The 22981-nt window shown below is 46.2% G+C and overlaps 1 protein-coding gene across 3 annotated transcripts in view; it reads right to left on the bottom strand.

Moving 5' to 3' along the window:
* The window catches only part of MAP3K7 (mitogen-activated protein kinase kinase kinase 7), a 111700-nt gene that overhangs the window by 68178 nt on the left and 20541 nt on the right, over positions 1–22981 (bottom strand). For all 3 annotated transcript variants that reach the window (XM_069726355.1, XM_069726353.1, XM_069726354.1), the window contains exons 2-4: positions 15733–15843; positions 11517–11582; positions 8925–8970 (exon numbers count right to left, since the gene is read on the bottom strand). In XM_069726355.1, the coding sequence (XP_069582456.1) occupies positions 8925–8970; positions 11517–11582; positions 15733–15843 (223 nt within the window). The remainder of the gene's footprint in view (positions 1–8924; positions 8971–11516; positions 11583–15732; positions 15844–22981) is intronic.

Raw genomic sequence — 22981 nt, 5'->3', positions numbered from 1 at the left:
GAAGGGATAACAGTGTATTAGAGGCCAAACGAGAAACCGGAGGATCTACCGAAGGGGATTCTGCCCATTTCTTACGCAGTTCAGGAGAAAAAGGGTATCTAGCATTCAGAGCCTTTTGTCTCACAAAACGTCTGTCTGGGTGCTCCCTGTGATGTTGGACCAAGTCCTCAAACTGGGGGTGAGAAGCAAACACCCTATGAGACCGCTTGACCCTCTTGAATGATACCTTATGACCAGAGGTCAAGGTAGATTCGTCCTCTATACCCAGGGTTTGGTTGACAGCCTCAATTAGACTGTGTACTGACTCCTGGTAATCAGGCGCCTCTAGATTGAGGGATCCCTCGGAATCGTAGTCCGAACCGAGTTCACCGCTCTCCACTGGAGAAAGTGAACGAGAGGCGGAATTCCAGGACGCAGATGCTCCTGATGGACCGGGAGACGCTGTGTGGGTTCGCTTTCCCCGCGTCTGCCTAGTGCGAGCACGGCCCCTGCAGGCCGAAGGCTCCTGAGAGTCGGAAGACCTCTCAACGGCAGGTGAACCGCTGTCCCTGGCCCCAGCCGGGGTCTGTAGGGACTCCATTGCCTTAGTTAGGGAAGCCATAGACTGACAAGGACGTGACCCATTCCGGGGGAGAAACCACGGCATCTACCCGAGTCGCAGGGGAGGGCTCCTGAGCGCGTTCGGAGTCGCAGGGCTCACAGCATGCGGAAAAGCGGACCGACAGACTACATATGCGGTATATAGTACTGTGTCAGTTTTGGCCCTTCTAGACATGGTGCCCTGCAATGCTATAATCAGGAAGATCTAGATAGGCCGTAGCAATGCAGAGCTTAATGCTGTCAGGCTGGGGGGGAGTAGCACTTACCCCAGTCCTGTGTCCCTGTTTGTCTTGTGGAACCTGTCCCAGAGCGAAGAATCCGAGCTGCCTTTTGAAAAAGAGCACCCTCACTACGGAACGGAAACGGCAGCTTCTGTGGCCTACATTTTGCTTTTTCCAGCGCTCAGCGAGGAAAGGGAGGGGGCGGAGCCACCGGAAAATGATGCGGTCGGAAGGGGCGGGACCTCCATCCGCAGCCTACTTCCTGACAGAAGCCGGGGACTAAATTATCGGCTGCCCCAGAAGTGACGCCGGCGGTCCGCAGTGCGGCGCCGCCAGTAATACACAGGCCACGGTGCCGCCAGAAAAAAGGAGACCGCGGCGCCACTGGCAGAAAAAAACCTCCGTCCGCCAGTCGCAGCATCATCCAAGAAAGCGAGGAGCCCGCAGAGCAGTCCTGCCCTCCAGACCCCTGGTATGATGCGCGCCTCAGGAGCCCTCATAGCCCCCCCACAGGCAGCCCTCTTGAATGCCGGTGCCCACGTGAGGGGGCTGTGTGTAACCAAAGGACGGTGCAGGCACCCTAACTCCATCTTCCTTTCCATAGGATGAGAGGGACCGTCCGCCCCCCTTTATCACCGCTGTCTAGCATTGGTGATGGAGTGGGGGCCGCACGGACAATCCGTATGCACCTGTACAGCCTAGGGTTCCATTACCTTAGGGTGGTCAGGGCTTAGTCCGGCAAGTCCCACGTTGTGGAGGAGGATACGTGGAGGCGACACTCCACGTGCTCGCCCGTTGATGGTTTGGGGAGATCGGACCCCTTCAATAGGGTCCGTCACCCCTGTCTCACTTCCAAAAAAGGGTCCAAAAGGTCTGGGAACCAAACGTTTGCCTCCTTCAGACACTAAGCATGAACTGGTTAGCTGAGAGCCAGCAGGCAGGTATATGCTGCAGGGGAGGAGCTAACTTTTGTATCACTTAGTGTCAGCCTCCTATTGGCAGCAGCATACACCCACAGTCCTGTGTCCCCAATGAGGCGAAGGAGAAAAGTTGACAAGCAATTTCTCATTATTCCAACAAAATTTACAAATCCATTTTTTTTTTTAGGGACCACCTCACATTTGAAGTGAATTTGGGGGGTCAAAATGACAGAAAATACCCAAAAGTGACACCATTCTAAAAACTACACCCCTCAAGGTGCTCAAAACCACATTCAAGATGTTTATTAACCCTACAGGTGGTGCTTCACAAGAACTAAAGCAATGTGGAAGGAAAAAATGAACATTTTAGTTTAAAAAAAAAATTACTTTAGGCCCAAACTTTTTTATTTTCACAAGGGTAACAAGAGAAAATGGAAAACAAAATTTTTTGTGCAATTTCTCCTGAGTACACCAATACCCTGTCTGTGGGGGAAAGCCACTGTTTGGGTGCATGGCAGGGCTCAGAAGGGAGGGAGCGCCGTTTGACTTTTTGAACTCAAAATTGGCTGAACAATGGCGGGCGCCATGTCACGTTTGGAAACCCCCTGATGTACCTAAACAGTGGAAACCCCCCCAATTCAAACTTCAACCCTAACACAGCCCTAATCCCAACAAACCCCACAACCCCAGCGGAAAAAAAGCACATTTATTTTAGCTAATGAAGATGGTGATAAGGGGGAATTTGATTTACTAGTTTTTTTTAATTTTGATCACTGTGATGGACCCCATCACAGTGATCAAAATGAACCAATAGAAAAAACAGTAATTAGACCTACTGGCTATTGTATTTCCAGGAATCCATCCTGACAGCACACTGGAGGACGTCCTTCTTATCCTTGATGGGACAGGAAACACGAGAGGTTAAAAGGACCCTCCCCCTACCACCCTTCAGTGCTTTTCCAAAGTAACACATCTGGATGGATGCAAAAACAAAGGTTTATTCCAACAAAATAATCAATCATACAAATGTTACATCACATGAGTATAAAGATCATACATTAGGGAGGGAACTAATAGTGCTGTCAGGATGGATTCCTGGAAATACAATTACCAAGAGGTCTAATTACTGTTTTCCAGGTCACCACCTGACAGCACACTGGAGAAATACCAAAGGAGACTGGTATTTAGGGAGGGACCACTGCTTGAAGTACCTTTCTACCGAAAGCCAACTGAGGTGACACTACATCTAACTTATAGTGTTTAGAAAAGGTACTAAGGCTAGACCATGATGCAGCTCTGATCTGTCGTCACCCCCCCCTTTCTCTGCCCATGACGTGGCCATGGCCCTAGATGAATGGGCTTTGATGTTGACCGGGGAATTTTGCCCTCTAGCTTTATAAGCTAAACTGATTGTGGATTTTATCCACCGTGCGATAGTCGCTTTAGACGCTTTTTTCCCTTTATTTGGACCCCTGAACTGGACGAACAAATTGTTGTCCCGTCTCCAGGGTCTAGATAAATCAAGGTACCTAAGTACCGAGTCTCTTACGTCTAAGTTGTGGTAAAATCTTTCCTTTTGGTTTTTAGGGAACTGGCAAAACGACGGTAAAACAATCTCCTGATTCATATTCGTATCTGAAACGACCTTAGGGAGAAAAGCCGGATCGAGTCTAAGTACTAATTTATCCTCGAAGATCTGCAAATATGGATTCTGCACCGATAGAGGCTGTAGTTCCCCCAATCTTTTAGCCGACGTGATCGCAACTAAAAATACGGTTTTAAGGGAAAGTTTGTTGATTTCTATATCACCTGTTACATCCCCCGCCTGTTCACATAGGAAATTTAGAACCAAGTTCAGATCCCACGGCGGGACTGATCTTCTAATCAATGGTTTTAATCTCTAGACTGCTCTAGAGAAACGACTAATCCAAGGATGGGCAGATAGGGAAGAATCGAAGAATACACTCAGGGCCGCTATTTGGACCCTTAATGTACTCGGTCTCAGACCTTTTTGAAACCCTGATTGCAAAAAGTCAAGAATTTTGGGGATATTTGGATGGTCAGTATCAACTGTCATCTCTCCGCAAAACACACAGAATCGCTTCCATATTTTTGTATAGATAGCCGATGTCACCGGCTTCCTGCTGGCTTGAAGGGTAGAAATGACGTCATCTGAAAGCCCTTTTGCCCTCAAGACCTTCCGTTCAGGATCCAGGCCGCCAGCTGAAGTGCTCTTGGATTCTGGTGTAGAACTGGACCCTGTAGAAGATCCTCTCTTTCTGGCAACAGGAGGGGTTTTTCAACTGACAGTTTCCTTAACAATGGAAACCAACTTCATTTCGGCCAGTGAGGAGCTATGAGGATGACTTTGGCCTCGTCCTCACAGATCTTCCTGAGCGTCCTCGGGATCATTGCTAGAGGAGGGAATGCATACAGAAAACCGCGGTTCCAGGGTTGTGAGAAGGCATCGATCGCGGCTGGATTTTCCCAGGGGTTTAGGGAGTAGAAGATCTTGACCTTTGCATTTTCTTTTGTAGCAAATAGGTCCACCGTTGGCTTCCCCCAACGTTAACACAGATCTCTGAACACCTCATTGTTCAGTTCCCACTCCGTAGGGGATACGCTTTTCCTGCTGAGGAAATCTGCCAACTGGTTCTTGGAACCCTCCAGGTGGACCGCCGAGATTGACAGAACCGACCTTTCTGCCTACCTGAAGATCTGTTCCGCCAGGTCCTGTAATGCCAGATGTCTTGGGCCCCCTTGATGCCGCAGGAAGGCTACCGTTGTCGTGTTGTCTGATAAGACCTTCACGTGTTTGTTCTGCAGCAGATGCTGCGCTGCCGTTAAGACTTTCCAAACCGCATGTAGTTCTTTGTGGTTCGATGACTGGTTGCTGTCTTTCCTTTCCCAGCGACCTTGAAAATATCTTCCTTGGACATGACCTCCCCAACCGAGCTGACTGGCATCTGTCGTAACTGATACGCTCGGTATTTGAAGCCATGGCACCCCCAGTCGGAGGTTTCTGGAAAGAGTCCACCACACCAGAGATCTTTTGACCTGAGAAGTAAGGTTCAGGGTCCGGTTCAGTGAGTTCTGCCTTCTGTTCCAGCTCCTGAGAACTCCCTGCTGAAGCTGTCGGGAGTGAAATTGGCTCCATCTTACGCAAGGGATACAGGCCGTCATCAGACCTAGTACTTTCATCCCGTCTCTTATCGTATTTCGGCCTCGAGAAAAGTGACAGGTCTTCTTTATTATACCCTCTTGCCTGTCTTCTGGAAGAAAGGACATTCTTGCTTGCGAATCGAGCATGACTCCCAAGAATTTTATTCTGGGTTTTGGAATTAGATCTGATTTTTCCCAATTTATAATCCATCCCAGATTCTCTAGTGTTGAGATGAGGGACTGACAGTTGATCCTGAGCTGGACTTCTGAGTCTGCCGCTACTAAAAAGTCGTCTAAGTAGGGAATCACCATTATATCCTGATTCCTCAGGTAAGCGACTACTTCCACCATAAGTTTTGTAGAAACCCTGGGAGCGGAAGCCAGGCCGAAGGGAAGACAGCGGAATTGGAAATGGTAGATCTTTCCTTCCAAGTTTACCGCGAACCGCAGGAACCTCTGATGACTTAGGTAAATGGGTACATGGTAATATGCACTCTTTAAATCTAGAGTGCACATTACCATGTCTCTTCCCAACAGAGGGATGGTAGACCGAATCGACTCCATCTTGAACCTTTTGTAAAGGACCCAATTGTTCAGATGTTTCAAATTTATAATTGTCCTTGATTCTCCCGACGGTTTTGTTATCGACAAGAGATTGGAGTAGTGACCCCTGCACTCTTGCCGCGGGGGTACCGGAACAATAGCCGCCATTTTTAAGAGGTCTTGAATATCTGACCACATGGGGGATGAAAATTTTAGATGGGAGCTGGACACCAGGAATCTTTCGGGAGGAAGGGATGTAAATTCTATTTTGTACCCCTGGGATACTATCTGTAAGACCCATGGACTTGTTGTAAACTCCCTCCATCCTCCCAGGAATCCGGCCAGACGACCCCCTACTCTGATGGCGTCATTTCCTGCGGTAGCTAGACCCTGATCCCGAGTAGCTCGCTTCTTTGTTTTTAGGCCTGTTATCCCCTCCTTTCTGGTAGCTCCATCTACCCTGTTTTCCCTTAACCCTGTAATCGGGTTTTTGATTATAGCGGGGTCTCCGAAAGGGCTGGAATTTTTTTAGGTTTTTCTTCCGGAAACCCTCTGCGGCTTTTTCTAAAATATCGTCGAGGACCGGTCCGAAGACCCTGCCCCCGGAAAAGGGAATAGAACACAATTTGTTTTTTGTTTTTCGAATGCATGTCACCTGACCAGCTTTTGAGCCAAATAGCTCTTCAGGCTGCATTAGATAGGGATTGACCCCTAGCCGCAAACCTAACAGACTCTGCAGACGCGTCTGCCAAAAAGGTGGTTGCTAACTTTAGCAAAGGTAGGGATTTCAGGATAGTTTCCCTGGGAGTTTTGGCTATCAGTTGATCTCGAAGATCATTTAACCAAAGGTCCACGGAGCGAGCCACTGATGTCGCTGCAATATTAGCCCCAATAATCGCCGAAGAACTTTCCCAGGCCCTTTTTAAAAAGCCGTCTGCCTTCCTGTCCATGGGCTCTTTTAGATTGGAAGAGTCTTCAAAAGGAATTGCAGTCCTTCTGGATACTTTAGCCAAAGGTATGTCTATCTTCGGTATATCGACCCACTCTTTGACTTCGTCTGGATCAAATGGCAAGCGAAGTCTGAAGTCCTTAGGGATAGTCAGTCTTTTCTTGGCTTCCTCCCATTCCTCCAGAATCATGGATCCGATATGGGAGTTTACAGGGAAGACTTTAGAGGTCTGTGAGCGCAAGCCCCCGAACATCTCATCCTGGACCGAACAAGACGGCTGAGGCTCCTCGATCTGCATGGTATGCCGCACTGCCTCCAACAGTTCTCCTGTGTCTGCGGCGGAGAACAAATATCTTCTCCCTTTCTCCGTAGGATCTCTACTCTCATCTTCCTCCTCTACCTCCGACCCACAGGATGATGAGTCTTCAGAAGAGTAATCGACCCTCGGCCTTTTCCTTGGCCTCTCAGAAGGTGAAGGAGAGACTTGAGGGAGTACCAGACTTGAAACTGAAGCCTGAACTTCCTCCCTTATCATGGCTCTCATATTTGTCATAAGAGACGCCTGTTCCTCTCCTATGATTTTGCAGGTGCATGCTTCACATAGGGGTTTCTGCCAGGAATCCTTTAGTTTAACCGCACAGATAGGACACTTATTATTCCTACCGGGCTTCTTTACCGATTTCTCTCTCTAACTATATATATATATATATATATATATATATATATATATATATATATATATACACACACACATACATATACATACATACATATATATATATATATACATATATATATATATATATATATACACACATACATATATATATATATATATATATATATATATATATATATATATATATATATATATATATATATATATATATATATATATATATATATACACACATTATATATATATATATATATATATATATATATATATATATATATATCAAACACTAGCGTCCCCTATTTTTTTTTCCCAGGGCTTCCCTACTTACTAGCACTGCCGACTCCTGCCCCTCTGCTCTAGCTGCGTCCTCCATGATGCTCTGGAGATCGCTACTGCCCCTGCACTATACCTTTTTATTCTGTTCCTCTGTTCAAATCAGCGCTCCACCGCTCTCTATCTGCACTTCCTGTTGCAGAGACGCCGTCCGTCTCCCTCAGCCGCAAACCGGAAGTGACGCGCGGCCGGAAAGAGAGGAAGGTGCGGCGAGGATCTGGTTCCCCCGGCATCTGCAGAGGCCGCCGCTGGGATCGCTCGCACCAGGGGATGCGACGGAGGGATCGAGAGCCCCCGCCAGGGAGAAGCGATCCTCATACCAGGAGCAGCGCTACACTGGTAGGCCGAGGGACCCTCGGGCAGGTGTCAGCTAGCGGGTGTCTCATGGAGGGAAGGGTGAGGCAGAGCCCCCCGATCCACCCCCCCCCCCCCCCGCACAGAACGGTAGATCCTCTCGTCCGTTCCTATCCATGAGGGGACAGGAAAAACACTGAAGGGTGGTAGGGGGAGGGTCCTTTTAACCTCTCGTGTTTCCTGTCCCATCAAGGATAAGAAGGACGTCCTCCAGTGTGCTTGTCAGGTGGTGACCTGGAAAATATCCTATTGTTGCCGACGCCAGCCGGCAGATCTCGGCAGGAGCACTGCGCATATGCCTACCATTTTCTTCCTGGAAGACGATGCCAAGGGCCGGGGGACAGAGCCGGAGGTACATGTTTCCCTTTAAAAGAGTTTCACACTTTCAGGAATGCTGAAAAACTCCTAAAGCAAACAGAACAGGTACTCACTCTCCCCAGATCCAGCACCAGTGTATTGGCTGAAGCAGTGGTGGCATGTTGACAGCACACATCACTGCTGTAGCCAATCGTTGAGATCAGCGGCTTTGCTGAGGCGCCATCACGTGGACAGCGCTTATCACTGTTGTATCCTATTACTGAGCTCTGCATTTACCTCTTTAGACACCAAATTCAGCGACTGGCTACAGCGGTCAAGCTCACTGTCGACGTGATGTAAATTCAGTACAGCCATTGAGCTCAGCGATTGTAAGATCACTGATGCAGCCAATGACAGAACGCATCGCACCTGTAGCCAAAATATTGCGACCATAGATTGTAAGCTTGCGAGCAAAGCCCTCACTCTTTTTGAGATCTGTTGAGTTGTGTGTTATTCTGTAATGTCTTCCATTGACTGTACAAGTCCCCTCTAACATGTAAAGTGCTGCAGAATATGTCTATAATAATATTTATTTCGATTATAAACCAGAGCAGAGGCGGGGAGCTGGTGCTCAACCCGGAGAAAGAGTTCCTGCTGTTTTACAGCATTTGGAGTCCACTTTCCTGAAAGTGGATAATGCCTTTAATACAACAGCAACAACAGTAGGTAACGGCTTTCTAATGTTAAGCAGAGCTCTACAATCAAACACTTCAGCATCAGAAAAAGGTCCTTGAAAGTGAAATAGTTATGTTAAGAAAAAAAATACGAACTTCTATCATTTAGAAAAATAAAGTTCATGCAATTACCATTATACAAGGAGCCTCCTTCCGCATATTCCATAACTAGACATACCTAAAAATAAGAGTACAAATAATACAGTGTATAAATACTGAGACAAGCAAATAAGGATAAATAAGACAGATTTTTATTGCATGGGGGAGGGGTAGTATATGAGGAAGATCTGGAAGCTTGTCTTGACTCCCTTAGGCTCCTGCAGATCAGATAGAAATTCTCATTTTAAGTACTGAAATTTGTTAAATTGGGGGTTATAAAATCTTATCTTCCCATTAAAGCTCCATTTATGGGGAAAAAACAGGATTTTTGGTTGCTTACCGTAAAATCTGTTTCTCGGAGCCTTCATTGGGGAACACAGGAACCATGGGTGTATGCTGCTGTCACTAGGAGGCTGACACTATGCAAATAAAAAAGTTAGCTCCTCCTCTGCAGTGTACATCCCACCGACAGGAAGTAGGATATTCAGTTTAGCTTAGTGTCAGTAGGAGGTGGACGCTGGTCTTTCATTGGACCCATATCTACCTCCGTGTGCGTCGTTCCTTTTCAGGTACCACGGAGGGATACAGTGTGAACAGTCACAACTGTACTCCCACAGAGAGACTGAGTACGGCGTGTACTGCCACCCCGTATCCTCATACGTCTAGTCGGCAGGACTCCAGCCCCTAACACAGAAGCGTGTTCAGGTGATTCGGACCCGGGCCTGCCTCTGTCTCCCACCCACTCGCCCACCAGAGCCGGTCAGTTCGAGGAGACGCGGACGTCCCACTATGCTGGATTATTAGACGTCCGATCTTGGATGGGGAGGTACTCTCTCTCTCGGGCCTAACTGCAGGGCTGGCTCCGCCACCTCTTCCTGCTTTTCGGGCGGACTTTTTTCCCGCCTATCTCTTAGTCAGCTCCTTCCTGCTGGGACTTAGCTCTGCCCCGGCACTTGGCTCCGCCCCCTGGTCCCGCTGCTTAGCTCCGCCCCCTTTTTCCTGTCTCAGGGCAGGCTTTTCAGCATGTGTCCCTGCAGTGTACGCTTTTTCACTCCTGGACCCGAATACCCTCTTGTGACTGCCATTTTTCCTCTTGGTGGATCCAGATTGTACCTTTTTCCTGTGGAGCCTCCTCTTCCTGGTACAGCAGCCCTATAGTCAGGAGCTGAATACAGGATGACTGCACGTATTGTGAGTAGCTGCTCTGCAGCCTGACATTCTCCACGGCTCTCCTGTCCCCTAATGTTTTAGCATCAGTTAATGGGTCTGCTCATCATGAACCCACTGTCCAGGAGTTCCTATCCCGGGTGAGACAGAGGCCCCTATCCCTGGGTGGGCTTTCCTTTTGTCTCAGTCTGTGGCGGACCTCACCAGGATGTCACGACCCTGGTGTCCGTGCTTGACAGATTGTCCCTCCCAGCCCCCCGCAGTTGCCAGTGGGTCACAGGATTCTCCGTCCGGCCTTTTCAACACAGGCCACAAGAGATCCAGACAGGAGCGAAATTCTATGTCCTTTTCCGGCTCCATCTCACCCTCCGGTCTGGCACGGTGAGATCCCTCTTCCAGATCCTCCTCTCCCGAGTCAGACGGGCGTCCTCGGTCATGTTTTCAGAGGAAGATTCAGACTTGGTTTCACTCACTACAGGCCTCTAGCATGAGTGATAGGGTACAAAGCCTTATTGTTGCAGTCAACCAGACCTTAGGCATCATGAATACCTCTACGGAACCCGCAGAATAGGCGGTTTCGTTTAGACGGTCAAAACCAACTTCCAAGGTCTTTGCCCCACACACTGAATTTGTTGTGGTACTTGCCAGGGGAAAGGTGAACCATACCAGATGCTTTCAGACAGGGAAGCGTCTCGGCATCCTATATCCCTTCTCCCCTGAGCTCATCGCTAACTGGACTGATTCCTCGGCAGCAGACTCGTCAGTCCCCAGACTGTCCGCCAACATGGTCCTTCCACTTTCTAATGCAGCATCCCTTATGGATTCCAAGGATACAATTATAGAATCGCTGGAAAAATCAGCCTTTGAAGTGGCTGCTTCTGCTTTGTGCCTCGGCCATTGCCTCTACCTGGGTCTCAAGGACCACAGCTAGATGGACCAAACAGCCTTGTAAGGGCACCCCGGCTGGAGCTCTTCCGGGGGAGCTAGCCGACCTGACAGACCAGATTTCCTATGCAGGGAAATATTTGGTATCTGTCTCCCTAGATGCGCGTCTTGTGCAGCTCAGGCATCCAGCAATATGGTGACCATCTGGCGGTATATTTGGCTCAAGACATGGCAGGTGGACTTGTCTTCAAAGAATTCCCTCACCAGCCTCCCTTTCCAGGGGGCCCGTCTTTGACTACATGCTGGAACAAAATATTAAGGACGCCACGGGAGGCACGAGTTCCCTCCAAGCCTTGCCAGCCTCCCCTGATATGGCAGTTCAGCTCCTTTTTGTCCTTTCGCTGTTTCGTGGCGTCGGAAGATTCCTCTGGCTAGTACACCCATGGTTCCTGTGTCCCCCAATGAGGCGATAGAGAAAAGCAATTAAAGATCTCGACTGGCTAAAAAAAATGACAGGTCTTGTTCCACTTTGATTAGTACACACATATGGGATACAAGACTACGGAAACTCACCGGATTTAGGCAAGCTCCATAGAGCTTTACAATATTTGGATGATTCACACGTGATAACTGGCGAAGCTGGAAGAAAGAAGAAAAACAATGAACCAATTAAAGTGGACTGAAAAGGCTCCGTCACACTTAGCGACGCTAAAGCGATCCTGACAACGATACGACCTGTCGGGGATCGTTGCTGCGTCGCTATGTGGTCGCTGGTGAGATGTCAAACAGTGAGATCTTCCCAACGACGCAGCAGCGATGCGGCGACCTGTACAACGATGTCGTTGTGACCCTGTCACATGGCAGCTATTATGACGATTCAGACCTCGATGAGGGACATCCTGTGTGACGTTGTAGTCACACAGGCGTGCATTTGCGTTGCCTTTTCTGCGCCCATTCAGTTCCGATTGGTGGTCGCTACTGCGTTCGGATTAGTGGCGGCCTTGCCTTATGAGGCGACACAATAGCCCTTCCGTCCTTTGTTCCTGACCGCGTGGTGGTTTGCAGATCGCTGTAGAGTTCTCCGGCCTGCGACTCCTCTTCGATTTATCTATTCTTCAACGGTTCTTCTGACACCTAGGATGGAAGCGCTACTATGTCGCCTTCTGTTGAAGGCATGACCGCCAATCAGAACGCAGTAGCGACCACCAATCGGAGCGGAGGGGTGCGGAAAAGGCAACGCAAATGCACGCCTATGTGTCGGTGTCTGAGTCGTCAACGAGGTCGTTGGTAAGGTGTCAAACACAGCGATGTGTGCTACCCAGCGGGACCTCAACGATCAAAAAAAGGTCCAGGCCATTCCGACACGACCAGCGATCTCACAGCAGGGGCCTGGTCGCTGCTACGTGTCAAACATAGCGAGATCGCTACTGAGGTCGCTGTTGCGTCACAAAACTTGCGACTCAGCAGCGATCTCGCTAGCGACCTCGCTTAGTGTGAAGGTACCTAAAGAAAAGCCCTTACGATTGCTCATTGGTTGGAGTATAGCCTAAAAAATAACTAAAAAAAACTATAAAAAAAAAATTGAAGAACTCATTAAGTGTTAACAATTTACATTACTTTGCAACTAAAAAAAAATGTAGAAGCCAAAGAAACTAGAAAACATTGTTATTAGCTCAGGGTTGACATGTAATTCCACATGCATATTTCATATTCTAGGCAGTATTCTGCAGTGGATCTGTCACAATCGTGGCTCAGTGGTTAGTACTGTTGGTTTGTAGTCCTGAGGTAGTATATTCTCCTTGTGTTGTGTGGGTTTCCCACTAAACATACAGATATTGAATTTAGATTGTAAGCCCCAATGGGGACAGGGATGATGCTTTCTTTAAAGTGCTGTGGACTATAATGCCGCTAGTTGTCGGGCTACTTTAATAATGCATTGTGGTGTTCTGCGCTGGAATGCAACCAATGTTAATAAATATGGACAGCCTGCTCCTCTATAGTGCAGTGCTCTATATCATCAGCGTAGCATGTGACAGTCATCAAGATTAGATCCGTACTTGGAAGCCAAAGCCAGGAGTGAAACCTACAAAAACTATAAGGCCGGGTACACGAGAATCTTTCATGGTCCATACACAAACCACAATGCCACACCTGGCAGCGGGTTTCTCAACCTGAGCTTACAGCCTGTTATGTGTCCATGACGCTCTAATGTTGGGTCAGGGCCGTGCATTGCAGTCCACATATGGACCATGAAGTCTGCTCATGCGTACCTGGCCTTGTGGACAGATTCACACCTCTTCTGTGTTTTGCAGCCACTTCTGATTTTGGCATACAAATACTGGTGAAAGAGACCGAAAAGGTAAATTCCTCGAGACCCCGATCCAGAGGTGGTCCTACTGCTGCACTGATCTGTTAGGAAAGCTCTGGCCGGTCCCACGGGACAGAACAGAGGCACTGGAAGTCAAATACACAGTTAGGCTATGTGCACACGCTGTGGATTCACAGCTATTTTCCATGTGATTACAGTACCATGTAAACCTATGGAAAACAAAATCAGCAGTGCACATGCTGCAGAAGAAAGAGAGCGGAAACGCTGCGTTGTTTATTCCGCATGTCAATTCTTTGTGCGAATTCCGCTGCGGTTTACACCTGCTCCATAATAGGAATCCGCAGGTGTTAAACAGCAGGTGGAATCCACACAAAAACCGCGGTAAATCCGCTGTAATTCTGCAGGAAATCCTCAGTGCGGTTTACCTGCAGATTTACAAAAACAGGTGCGGAAAAATTCGCAGAGATCCAACCTACGTGTGCACATACCCTGATAGGAAGGAGGCTACTGAAGACATGTCCACTTGTCAATTATGTTTTTCCTCTCGATTCTGCAGAGGTTCTTATTCATTGGGCCCCAACTAGCATTAGTGGGGTTTAATCTGATCTAAAAGGCTAAATGAGGCTTGGGTAACACAATGTGAATGAAGGGGCTGGGGTCAGGGTGTTATGCAGATCACCCCATTTTCATATCAAACACAGGAAAGCAGTTATTGCACTTTCCATCATGACCTATACAGTGCCTTGCGAGAGTATTCGGCCCCCTGGAACTTTTCAACCTTTTCCCACATATGCTTCAAACAAAGATACCAAATGTAAATTTTTGGTGAAGAACCAACAAGTGGAACACAATTGTGAAGTTGAACAAAATTTATTGTTTTTTTTTGTGGAAATTCAAAAACTGAAAAGTAGGGCGTGCAATATTATTCGGCCCCTTTAACTTAATACTTTAATGCGCCACCTGCAAGTCGCTTGGGGTATGTCTCTATCAGTTTTGTACATCGAGAGACTGAAACTCTTGCCCATTCTTCCTTGGCAAACAGCTCGAGCTCAGTGAGGTTTGATGGAGATCGTTTGTGAACAGCAGTTTTCAGCTCTTTCCACAGATTCACGAATGGATTGAGGTATGGACTTTGACTTGGCCATTCTAACACCTGGATACATTTATTTGTGAACCATTTCATTGTAGATTTTGTTTTATGCTTGGGTTCATTGTCTTGTTGGAAGACAAATATCCATCCCAGTCTCAGGTCTTTTGCAGACTCCAACAGGTTTTCTTCAAGAATGGTCCTGTATTTGGCTCCATCCATCTTCCCATCAATTTTAACTATCTTCCCTGTCCCTGCTGAAGAAAAGCAGGCCCAAACCATGATGCTGCCACCACCATGTTTGATAGTGGGGATGGTGTGTTCAGGGTGATGAGCTGTGTTGCCTTTACGCCAAACATATCGTTGGCATTGTTGCCAAAAAGATCTATTTTGGTTTCATCTGATCAGAGCACTTTCTTCCACATGTTTGGTGTGTCTCCCAGGTGGCTTGTTGCAAACTTTAAACAACACTCTTTATGGATATCTTTGAGAAATGGCTTTCTTCTTGCCACTCTTCCATAAAGGCCTGATTTGTGCAGTGTACGACTGATTGTTGTCCCATGGACAGACTGTCCCACCTCAGCTGTAGATCTTTGCAGTTCATCCAGAGTGAACATGGGCCTCTTGGCTGCATCTCTGATCAGTCTTCTCCTTGTTTGAGAAGAAAGTGTAGAGGGACGGCCGGGTCTTGGTAGATTTGCAGTGGTATGATACTCCTTCCATTGCAATATGATCACTTGCACAGTGCTTCTTGGGATGTTTAAAGTTGTGGAAATCATTTTGTATCCAAATCCGGCTTTAAACTTCTCCACAACAGTATCACGGACCTGCCTCTTGTGTTCCTTGGTCTTAATGATGCTCCATGTGCTTCAAACAGAACCCTGAGACTATCACAGAGCAGGTACATTTATACAGAGACTTGATTACACACAAGTGGATTATATTTATCAGCATTAGGCATTTAGGACAACATTGGATCATTCAGAGATCCACAATGAACTTCTGGAGTGAGTTTGCTGCACTGAAAGTAAAGGGGCGGAATAATATTGCAGGCCCCACTTTTCAGTTTTTGAATTTCCACAAAAATTTAAAATAACCAATAAATTTGGTTCAACTTTACAATTGTGTTCCACTTGTTGATTCTTCACCAAAAATTTGGTATCTTTATGTTTGAAGCATACGTGGGAAAAGGTTGAAAAGTTCCAGGGGGCCGAAAACTTGCGCCTGGTACTATACCTGCCAATATTGGGCCCCTATGGTGCCTTCATGCCATGGCACGGGGGGGGCACAATGGCTATTCACAGGTAATAAGATCTCTCTAATTTGTCTTTTGTATTGGATATAAGCTTTAATAATAGCATTACGACTTATACCTCTACGATAAAGGCTTTCCTCTCAGATTCACTTTCAATCTGCTTGATAGCCACATCTTTTCCACGCCATTTTGCTTTGCAGACAACACCAAATGTGCCTCTTCCTACGACCTGTTAATAAAGAAGACACATTCATGTAATTTATAGGACAACAGTGCAATCAATAAATGGTTACCCAGAAAGCAAACCCCCCTAGTAAGAAAACAGCCCATGTTCAATAATACATAGACCATAACTATTGGGTGGAGGTGTACTAGGGAAGACTTATGCCAAGTTCACGAGTTGCTGATGTGTCATCCGGATTCAACAACACAAACCCGTAGTAATAAAAGTACGGTATATGGGGAGTTGAACATCCCCATCACACGTAATGGAAAAAAATCTGCCAAAAACAAAACCCGGCGCATATTTCAATCCTGCAGCATGCTCTTTCTTGTGCAGATTTCATCCTATTCAAGGCTTTGCGATGAAATCTGCAATAAAATTTGCACGTAACACATTCGGATTATGTCTGAACGTGGGCTTTAATTCTGTAAATTTGCAATTATATGATGGATGTTATATTTCTATGAACACTGCAATTCACACACTACACAATATGGCTCTACAACTGGGAAATGTCCCTAAAAGAATTTAGGGTTTCAGCAAATAAATCATCATGCAACAAAAATCTAATGATGGGGGAATACTGTGTGCACATCACCCAAGCATGACACCCATTACTACTGAATTACACGTAGCAGCTGCACAGAAAGCTGAAGCTTCCCTGGTGCCCCAGAGCATGGCTTGGCATTTCCTATTGATTAGTATGGAACACCATGATGATTGTGGGTATGTGCAGATGGTCAGTAAACGCTGCGGGTGGGATGTGGCGTATTTATGCAGCATCCAGACTTTACAGCACAGTAGATGGGATTTCAAGAAATGGCCACTATACGTCCAGTGGCTCACTCGCAGAGAGGGACATACGGTGCGTCTCTCCAGACAGCAGCATGTCAATTTCTTTTGCAGAGATGCGATTCTCAAGAGAAGTTTCACCAATAGAATGTATTGGAAGCGATGAATCCACACGATTCAGTGAACACCTGTGGATTCACCTGCATTAAATAGACGGCAGCGCTTTGAACGCAGCAAACATGCGAGGCGTCCAAAGTGCTGTAACTTCCGGATCATCAGCACATATCCTGTCACTTGTATGCAGGATTACAGGACACCATGTGTTTGGATTTGTGTAGTCCACCATTATCTTCCATACCTACCTTCTGCTGTATATTGACATATCACGGGTAAACAGCAGATAAATAAGTTGTCAACTATTGGACAATTTCTCGTCATACCCCTCGGTTGTCCCCAATAAAATAATAAAATCTATACTCACCTACTGCACCGATGTCGTTCCTGCGGTGTCAGCTGTCGCTCTCTAGCGGTGTTGTGACATGTGACGCCGGCGCCCAATCAGCACTAGTGTCACTGTCTCCGCCTTCGGACAAACTGAACATGAACAGGAAGCCAAGGATCAGCTGCAGCCCAAACTTCCTCTTCATGATAGTTATGTCCGAAGGCGGAGACAGTGACTGATCGGGAGCCGGCGTAACAATACCGCATGATAGCCGAGAGACTGCTGACATCGTGGGAACAGCGCTGGCATGGGAGGAGAGTATAGGCTTTATTATTTTATGGGGGCCAAACATTTGGATCAAGAAAGTTGTCCTGGTAGTGGACAATCCCTTTAATAGAAAGCTCTAAGGCGGCTTGCCTACAATCAGGAATAGTAGTGCTTTGGATGCACTGCATTTACGCAGAGTCCAAAACGCTGCATTCTACATTACAATATTTCTATAAATCCCACCCACTGTGCTTCTATTTAACGATGCGTAAATTCACCTGCGGTGCGGGTTTATAAACCACAGCATGTTAACTATCTGCAGTGAAGACACTAGTCTGCGCTGTGTAGTCTCACCCGTAGCCATTCACTAGATGCGGTAATTCTGCATGGTTCACGGAACACATGAGGATTTAAGTGCGTGATTAGAACACTGCGATTTGGAGACAGCGAAAATACACTGTGTCTAAAACGCTGCTATTCCTGATCGTGGGCACATAGGCTTAAGTCTTGTTATAGAGCCCTATAGACACACAAAAGAGCCAATTAGTCCCAAAAAAAAAAATAAAAAAAAAAAAAATAAAAAAAAAATAGCCTTGCACAATGGTAAACAGGTCCTTCAAAGATATGGTATTAAGGATTGCCGAACACTGTCGAAGTTGTATTGAACCATCGCTAGGATACGGATTGCTATGGGAACTGGCAAAAGTGACCTGAACCTCTCGTGTGATATGGATTGCTTGGGGAAAAAAAATTTGAACTGAATCACCGGTGTGTACCACTTCCAAAATGTTAAGACTAGATGTAGCAGATTTAGGGTATTCTGCGAATTCATGGTATAAATCTGACATATATTTATTTTCTTTACATGCAAACTCAATGATTGTGGCTTCCCAAGCTGTAAAGTGTAACATGGCAAATATCCTCTAGAAGAAAACAAATAAGGCTCCAACTGATAGAAAGCTTGAAAATCATGAGCAATTGCAACAAAGTTTATTACAGAGCAGCACAAGTGACAAAACGATGCCATAGACATGTTTTTTACTAAATCTGATGTACATAAAAGGAATGCTCATACACAAATACACAATGAAGTGTGCCAAATTAGTGTTTTAGGTGAGCGGGTCATCAGATTCAGGCTGCACGATTTACTCTGAAAAGTCACAGCGTATGTAGCACCCCACCAGAAAAGTGACATTAATATTTAGTAGATCCTCCTTTTGCAAAAATAACAGCCTCTAGTCGCTTCCTGTAGCTTTTAATGAGTTCCTGGATCCTGGATGAAGGTATTTTTGACCATTCCTCTTTACAAAACAATTCCAGTTCAGCTAAGTTTGATGGTCGCCGAGCATGGACAGCCCTCTTCAAATGATCCCACAGATGTTCAATGATATTCAGGTCTGGGGACTGAGATGGCCATTCCAGAACAGTGTAATTGTTCCTCTGCATGAATGCCTGAGTAGATTTGGAGCGGTGTTTTGGATCATTGTCTTGCTGAAAGATCCATCCCCTGCATAACTTCTATTTTGTCACTGATTCATGAACATTATTGTCAAGAATCTGCTGATACTGAGAGGAATCCATGCGTCCCTCAACTTTAACAAGATTCCCGGTGCCGGCATTGGCCACACAGCCCCAAAGCATGATGGAACCTCCACCAAATTTTACTGTGGGTAGCAAGTGTTTTTCTTGGAATGTTGTGTTTTTTGGCTGCCATGCATAACGCCTTTTTATATGACCAAACAACTCAAACTTGGTTTCATCAGTCCACTGGACCTTCTTCCAAAAAGAAATTGTCTTCTCCAAATGTGCTTTTGCATACCTCAGCCGACTCTGTTTGTGGTGTGCTTGCAGAAACGGCTTCTTTCGCATCACTCTCCCATACAGCTTCTCCTTGTGCAAAGTTCGTTGTATAGTTGACCGATGCACAGTGACACCATCTGCAGCAAGTTGATGCTGCAGCTCTCTGGAGGTGGTCTGAGGATTGTCCTTGACTGATCTCACCATTATTCTTCTCTGCGTTTCTGATGTTTTTCTTGGCCTGCCACTTCTGGCCTTAACAAGAACTGTACCTGTGTTCTTCCATTTCCTTACTATGTTCCTCACAGTGGAAATTGACAGGTTAAATCTCTGAGACAGCTTTTTGTATCCTTCCCCTGAACAACTATGTTGAATAATCTTTGTTTTCAGATCATTAGACAGTTGTTTTGAGGAGCCCATGATGCCACTCTTCAGAGGAGATTCAAACAGGAGAACAACTTGCAAGTGGCCACTTTAAGTAGCTTTTCTCATGATTACATACACCTGGCTATGAAGTTCAAAGCTCAATGAGGTTAGAAAACCAAAAATAGTGCTTTAGTAAGTCAGTAAAAAGTAGGTAGGAGTATTTAAAACAAGAAAATGATAAGGGTGCCCATACTTATGCACCTGCCACATTTTGTTTGAATGCAGATTGCACATTTTCTGTTAGTACAATAAACCTCATTTCAAGGCAGAAACATTACTGTATCCAACAGTTATTAGCTATATATGAAACTGAAATAGCTGTTGCAAAAAAAAACAATTTTTATAAAACATTAAGCTTAAGATTAATAGGGGTGCCCAAACTTTTTCATATAACTGTATATTATTTAAAATAATCTGTGTAATATGAGAGCAGCCTGATGTAGAGGCTGAGACCCTGATTCCTCCAACGTATTATTTACTGGTTTGCATGCAGTCATTTTGATACAATCTCTTGCAGATCTCTAAATGCTGAGCCCTGAATAATCTTGCCAATACCACCGATTAGCAGATTTATATCAATGTTCACATAAAATTGCCAATGGTGGAGGTGGCGTTACACCGAGCAGTTGACTAGGAGGCAGAAGACACCTATTCCCGTGGTCATAATATCCTGCTGATTTTATTGAAGCAGCAAGAGAGCCTAGGAAGTGACACATTGCTGGAATCAGACGATCATGCTGCTCTCAGATTACATAACAAAAACCTGCTGACTGATTCCCTTTAATGTGCTGAATGGGATGACGGGAACAAGGTTTACAATTTAAAGCACACCTTTAATTTCAGGTGATTGTTTAGAAAAAGTTATCAAATTTTGGTATATGTTGCATAACACCGTCTGGGCATTGTATGATGTGTATACTGCATTTTCCACCAGTTTCCCATTCACAAGCTGGGGGTTGGAGAACAGCTGCAATGATGTTTTCCATACCTGGTAATCCTGCTCCCCTGTATGTAGCACACTCAGAAGCAGCATAGAGGACCTTATACAACAGTACTGAAGGTGTAACTATAACAGCAGCGCTGGGGTGAAATACAGACATTCCAGAAAGCAGCAGCATAGGTCCATGCCCTTCTATCACTATCCTTCTCCCTCCTACAGACTTCAATAGGCGGCTGTAATCAGGTACCTCAGTTAGCTGGCAGTCCATCTTATTTACACCAAGATTCATTTTGTAAGCTTTTCACAGTGATTGAGGCATTGCCATAGAGGGGAAGGAAGAAGTGGCTCATAAGTGGAGCACGAGGCATATTTTACAGTATATATATATATACACACAAAACAGTAAGTTTCTCATCTTCAGTTGTACTATTGATTTATATAAAGTGTAATAAACTCGGTGACCAATTATTTATTGCACTTGGTAATATACGGTAATTCGATATGGTAATCATTGGGAACATACCTGTGCATGGAGGCATTTGGATTTGCACCCTGTATGGTGGCTGATAAAATTGTGTTCACACTATCAGTATGTGTTACCCAAAACCAGGAGTGGGTGATAAATACAGAAGTGGTGCATATGTTTCTATTATACTTTTCTCTGATTGTTCCACTCCTGGTTTTGGCTTAGAAATACTGATGTAAAATACTGACCAAATACTGAAGGTGAGAACGTGGCCTGATATTGAGCCTTCATGCTGCACATACCATGGTCCTGACTAGTGCCACACTGGATACATAAGCATAATATGACTGGAATTTATTAACAATCTGTTAATAGCTGAAAGTTGCAACAAAAGTAAACTAAAGTTAACTTAACCCCTTAGCGACCACTAAGGGTACTTAAACCACAGCGCCGTTAATTAATGGCGCTGTGGAAAAACTAAATAGCGCCCCACAGAGTCGGATTTTCTCCGGGGTCTCGGCTGCCGGGGGTAGCCGAGACCCCAGAGAACATGATTCGGGGTTTTTTTTTACCGACCCCGCTTTTGCGATCACCGGTAATTAACCGTTTACCGGCGATCGCAAAAAAAAAAAAAAAACCCGCGATTTCTTTTTAATTTCTCTGTCCTCCAATGTGATCGCACATCAGAGGACAGAGAAAAGGGGTCCCAGGTAGCCCCCCAATACTCACCTATCTCCCCCGGTGCTCCTCGTGGCTCCCGGTGGGCGCCGCCATCTTCAAAATGGCGGGCGCATGCGCAGTGCGCCCGCCCCCAGGAGAATCTTTGGGGTCTCGGCTACCGGGGGTAGCCGAGACCCCAAAGAGCATGATCGGAGTCGGTTTTACCGACCCCTGTTTTGCGATCGCCGGTAATTAACTGTTTACCGGCAACCGCAAAAAAAAAAAAAAAAAAAAAAAGCAAAGTGTAATTCTCTGTCCTCTGATGTGATCGCACATCAGAGGACAGAGAAATAGGGGGTTTCGGGGACCCTATTATACTTACCGGTGTCCCTGGGTCCTCCTGCTGCTCCTCCTGGCCGCCGGCGTCTTCTGGGGAAAAGAAAATGGCGGGCGCATGCGCAGTGCGCCCGCCATCTGTCTCCATCTGCTGGCCGGCAGGAGAAGAGCAGTTGGGGCTAAAATTAGGGCTAGGGTTAGGGCTAGGGTTAGGGCTAGGGTTAGGGCTAGGGTTAGAGTTGGGGCTAAATTTAGGGTTAGTGTTGGCGCTAAATTTAGGGTTAGGCTTCTTTCACACTTACGTCGGTACGGGGCCGTCGCAATGCATTGGCCCGAAATACCGATGCACGTTGTGAAAATTGTGCACAACGTGGGCAGCGGATGTAGTTTTTCAACGCATCCGCTGCCCAATCTATGTCCTGGGGAGGAGGGGGCGGAGTTACGGCCACACATGCGCGGTCAGAAATGGCGGATGCGACGTACAAAAAAACGTTACATTGAACGTTTTTTTGTGCTGACGGTCCGCCAAAACACTGATCCAGTGCACAACGGACGCGACGTGTGGCCATCCGTCACGATCCATCGGCAATACAAGTCTATGGGCAAAAAACGCATCCTGCGGGCACATTTGCAGGATCCGTTTCTTGTCCAAAACGACGGATTGCGACGGATGCCAAACGACGCAAGTGTGAAAGTAGCCTTAGGGCTAGGGTTAGGGTTGGGGCTAAAGTTAGGGTTAGAGTTGGGATTAGGGTTAGGGTTTGGATTAGGGTTAGTATTGGGGTTAGGGTTGGCATTAGGGTTACGCTTGGGATTAGGGTTAGGTTTGGGATTAGGGTTAGGGTTGTGATTAGGGGTGTATTGGGATTAGGGTTAGGTTTGAGGTTAGGGTTGAGATTAGGATTAGGGGTGTGTTGGATTTAGGGTTTTGATTAGGGTTATGGTTAGGGTTGACATTAGGGTTGTTTTGGCGTAAAAGTTGTGATTATCGTTAGGGTTAGTGATTAGGATTATGGAT

Source organism: Ranitomeya imitator, chromosome 5 (genome assembly GCF_032444005.1).
Source record: "Ranitomeya imitator isolate aRanImi1 chromosome 5, aRanImi1.pri, whole genome shotgun sequence".
Lineage (NCBI taxonomy): Eukaryota > Metazoa > Chordata > Amphibia > Anura > Dendrobatidae > Ranitomeya > Ranitomeya imitator.
The sequence above is the reverse complement of the archived record's forward strand: the minus strand, read 5'-3'. Positions and strand labels throughout refer to the sequence as shown.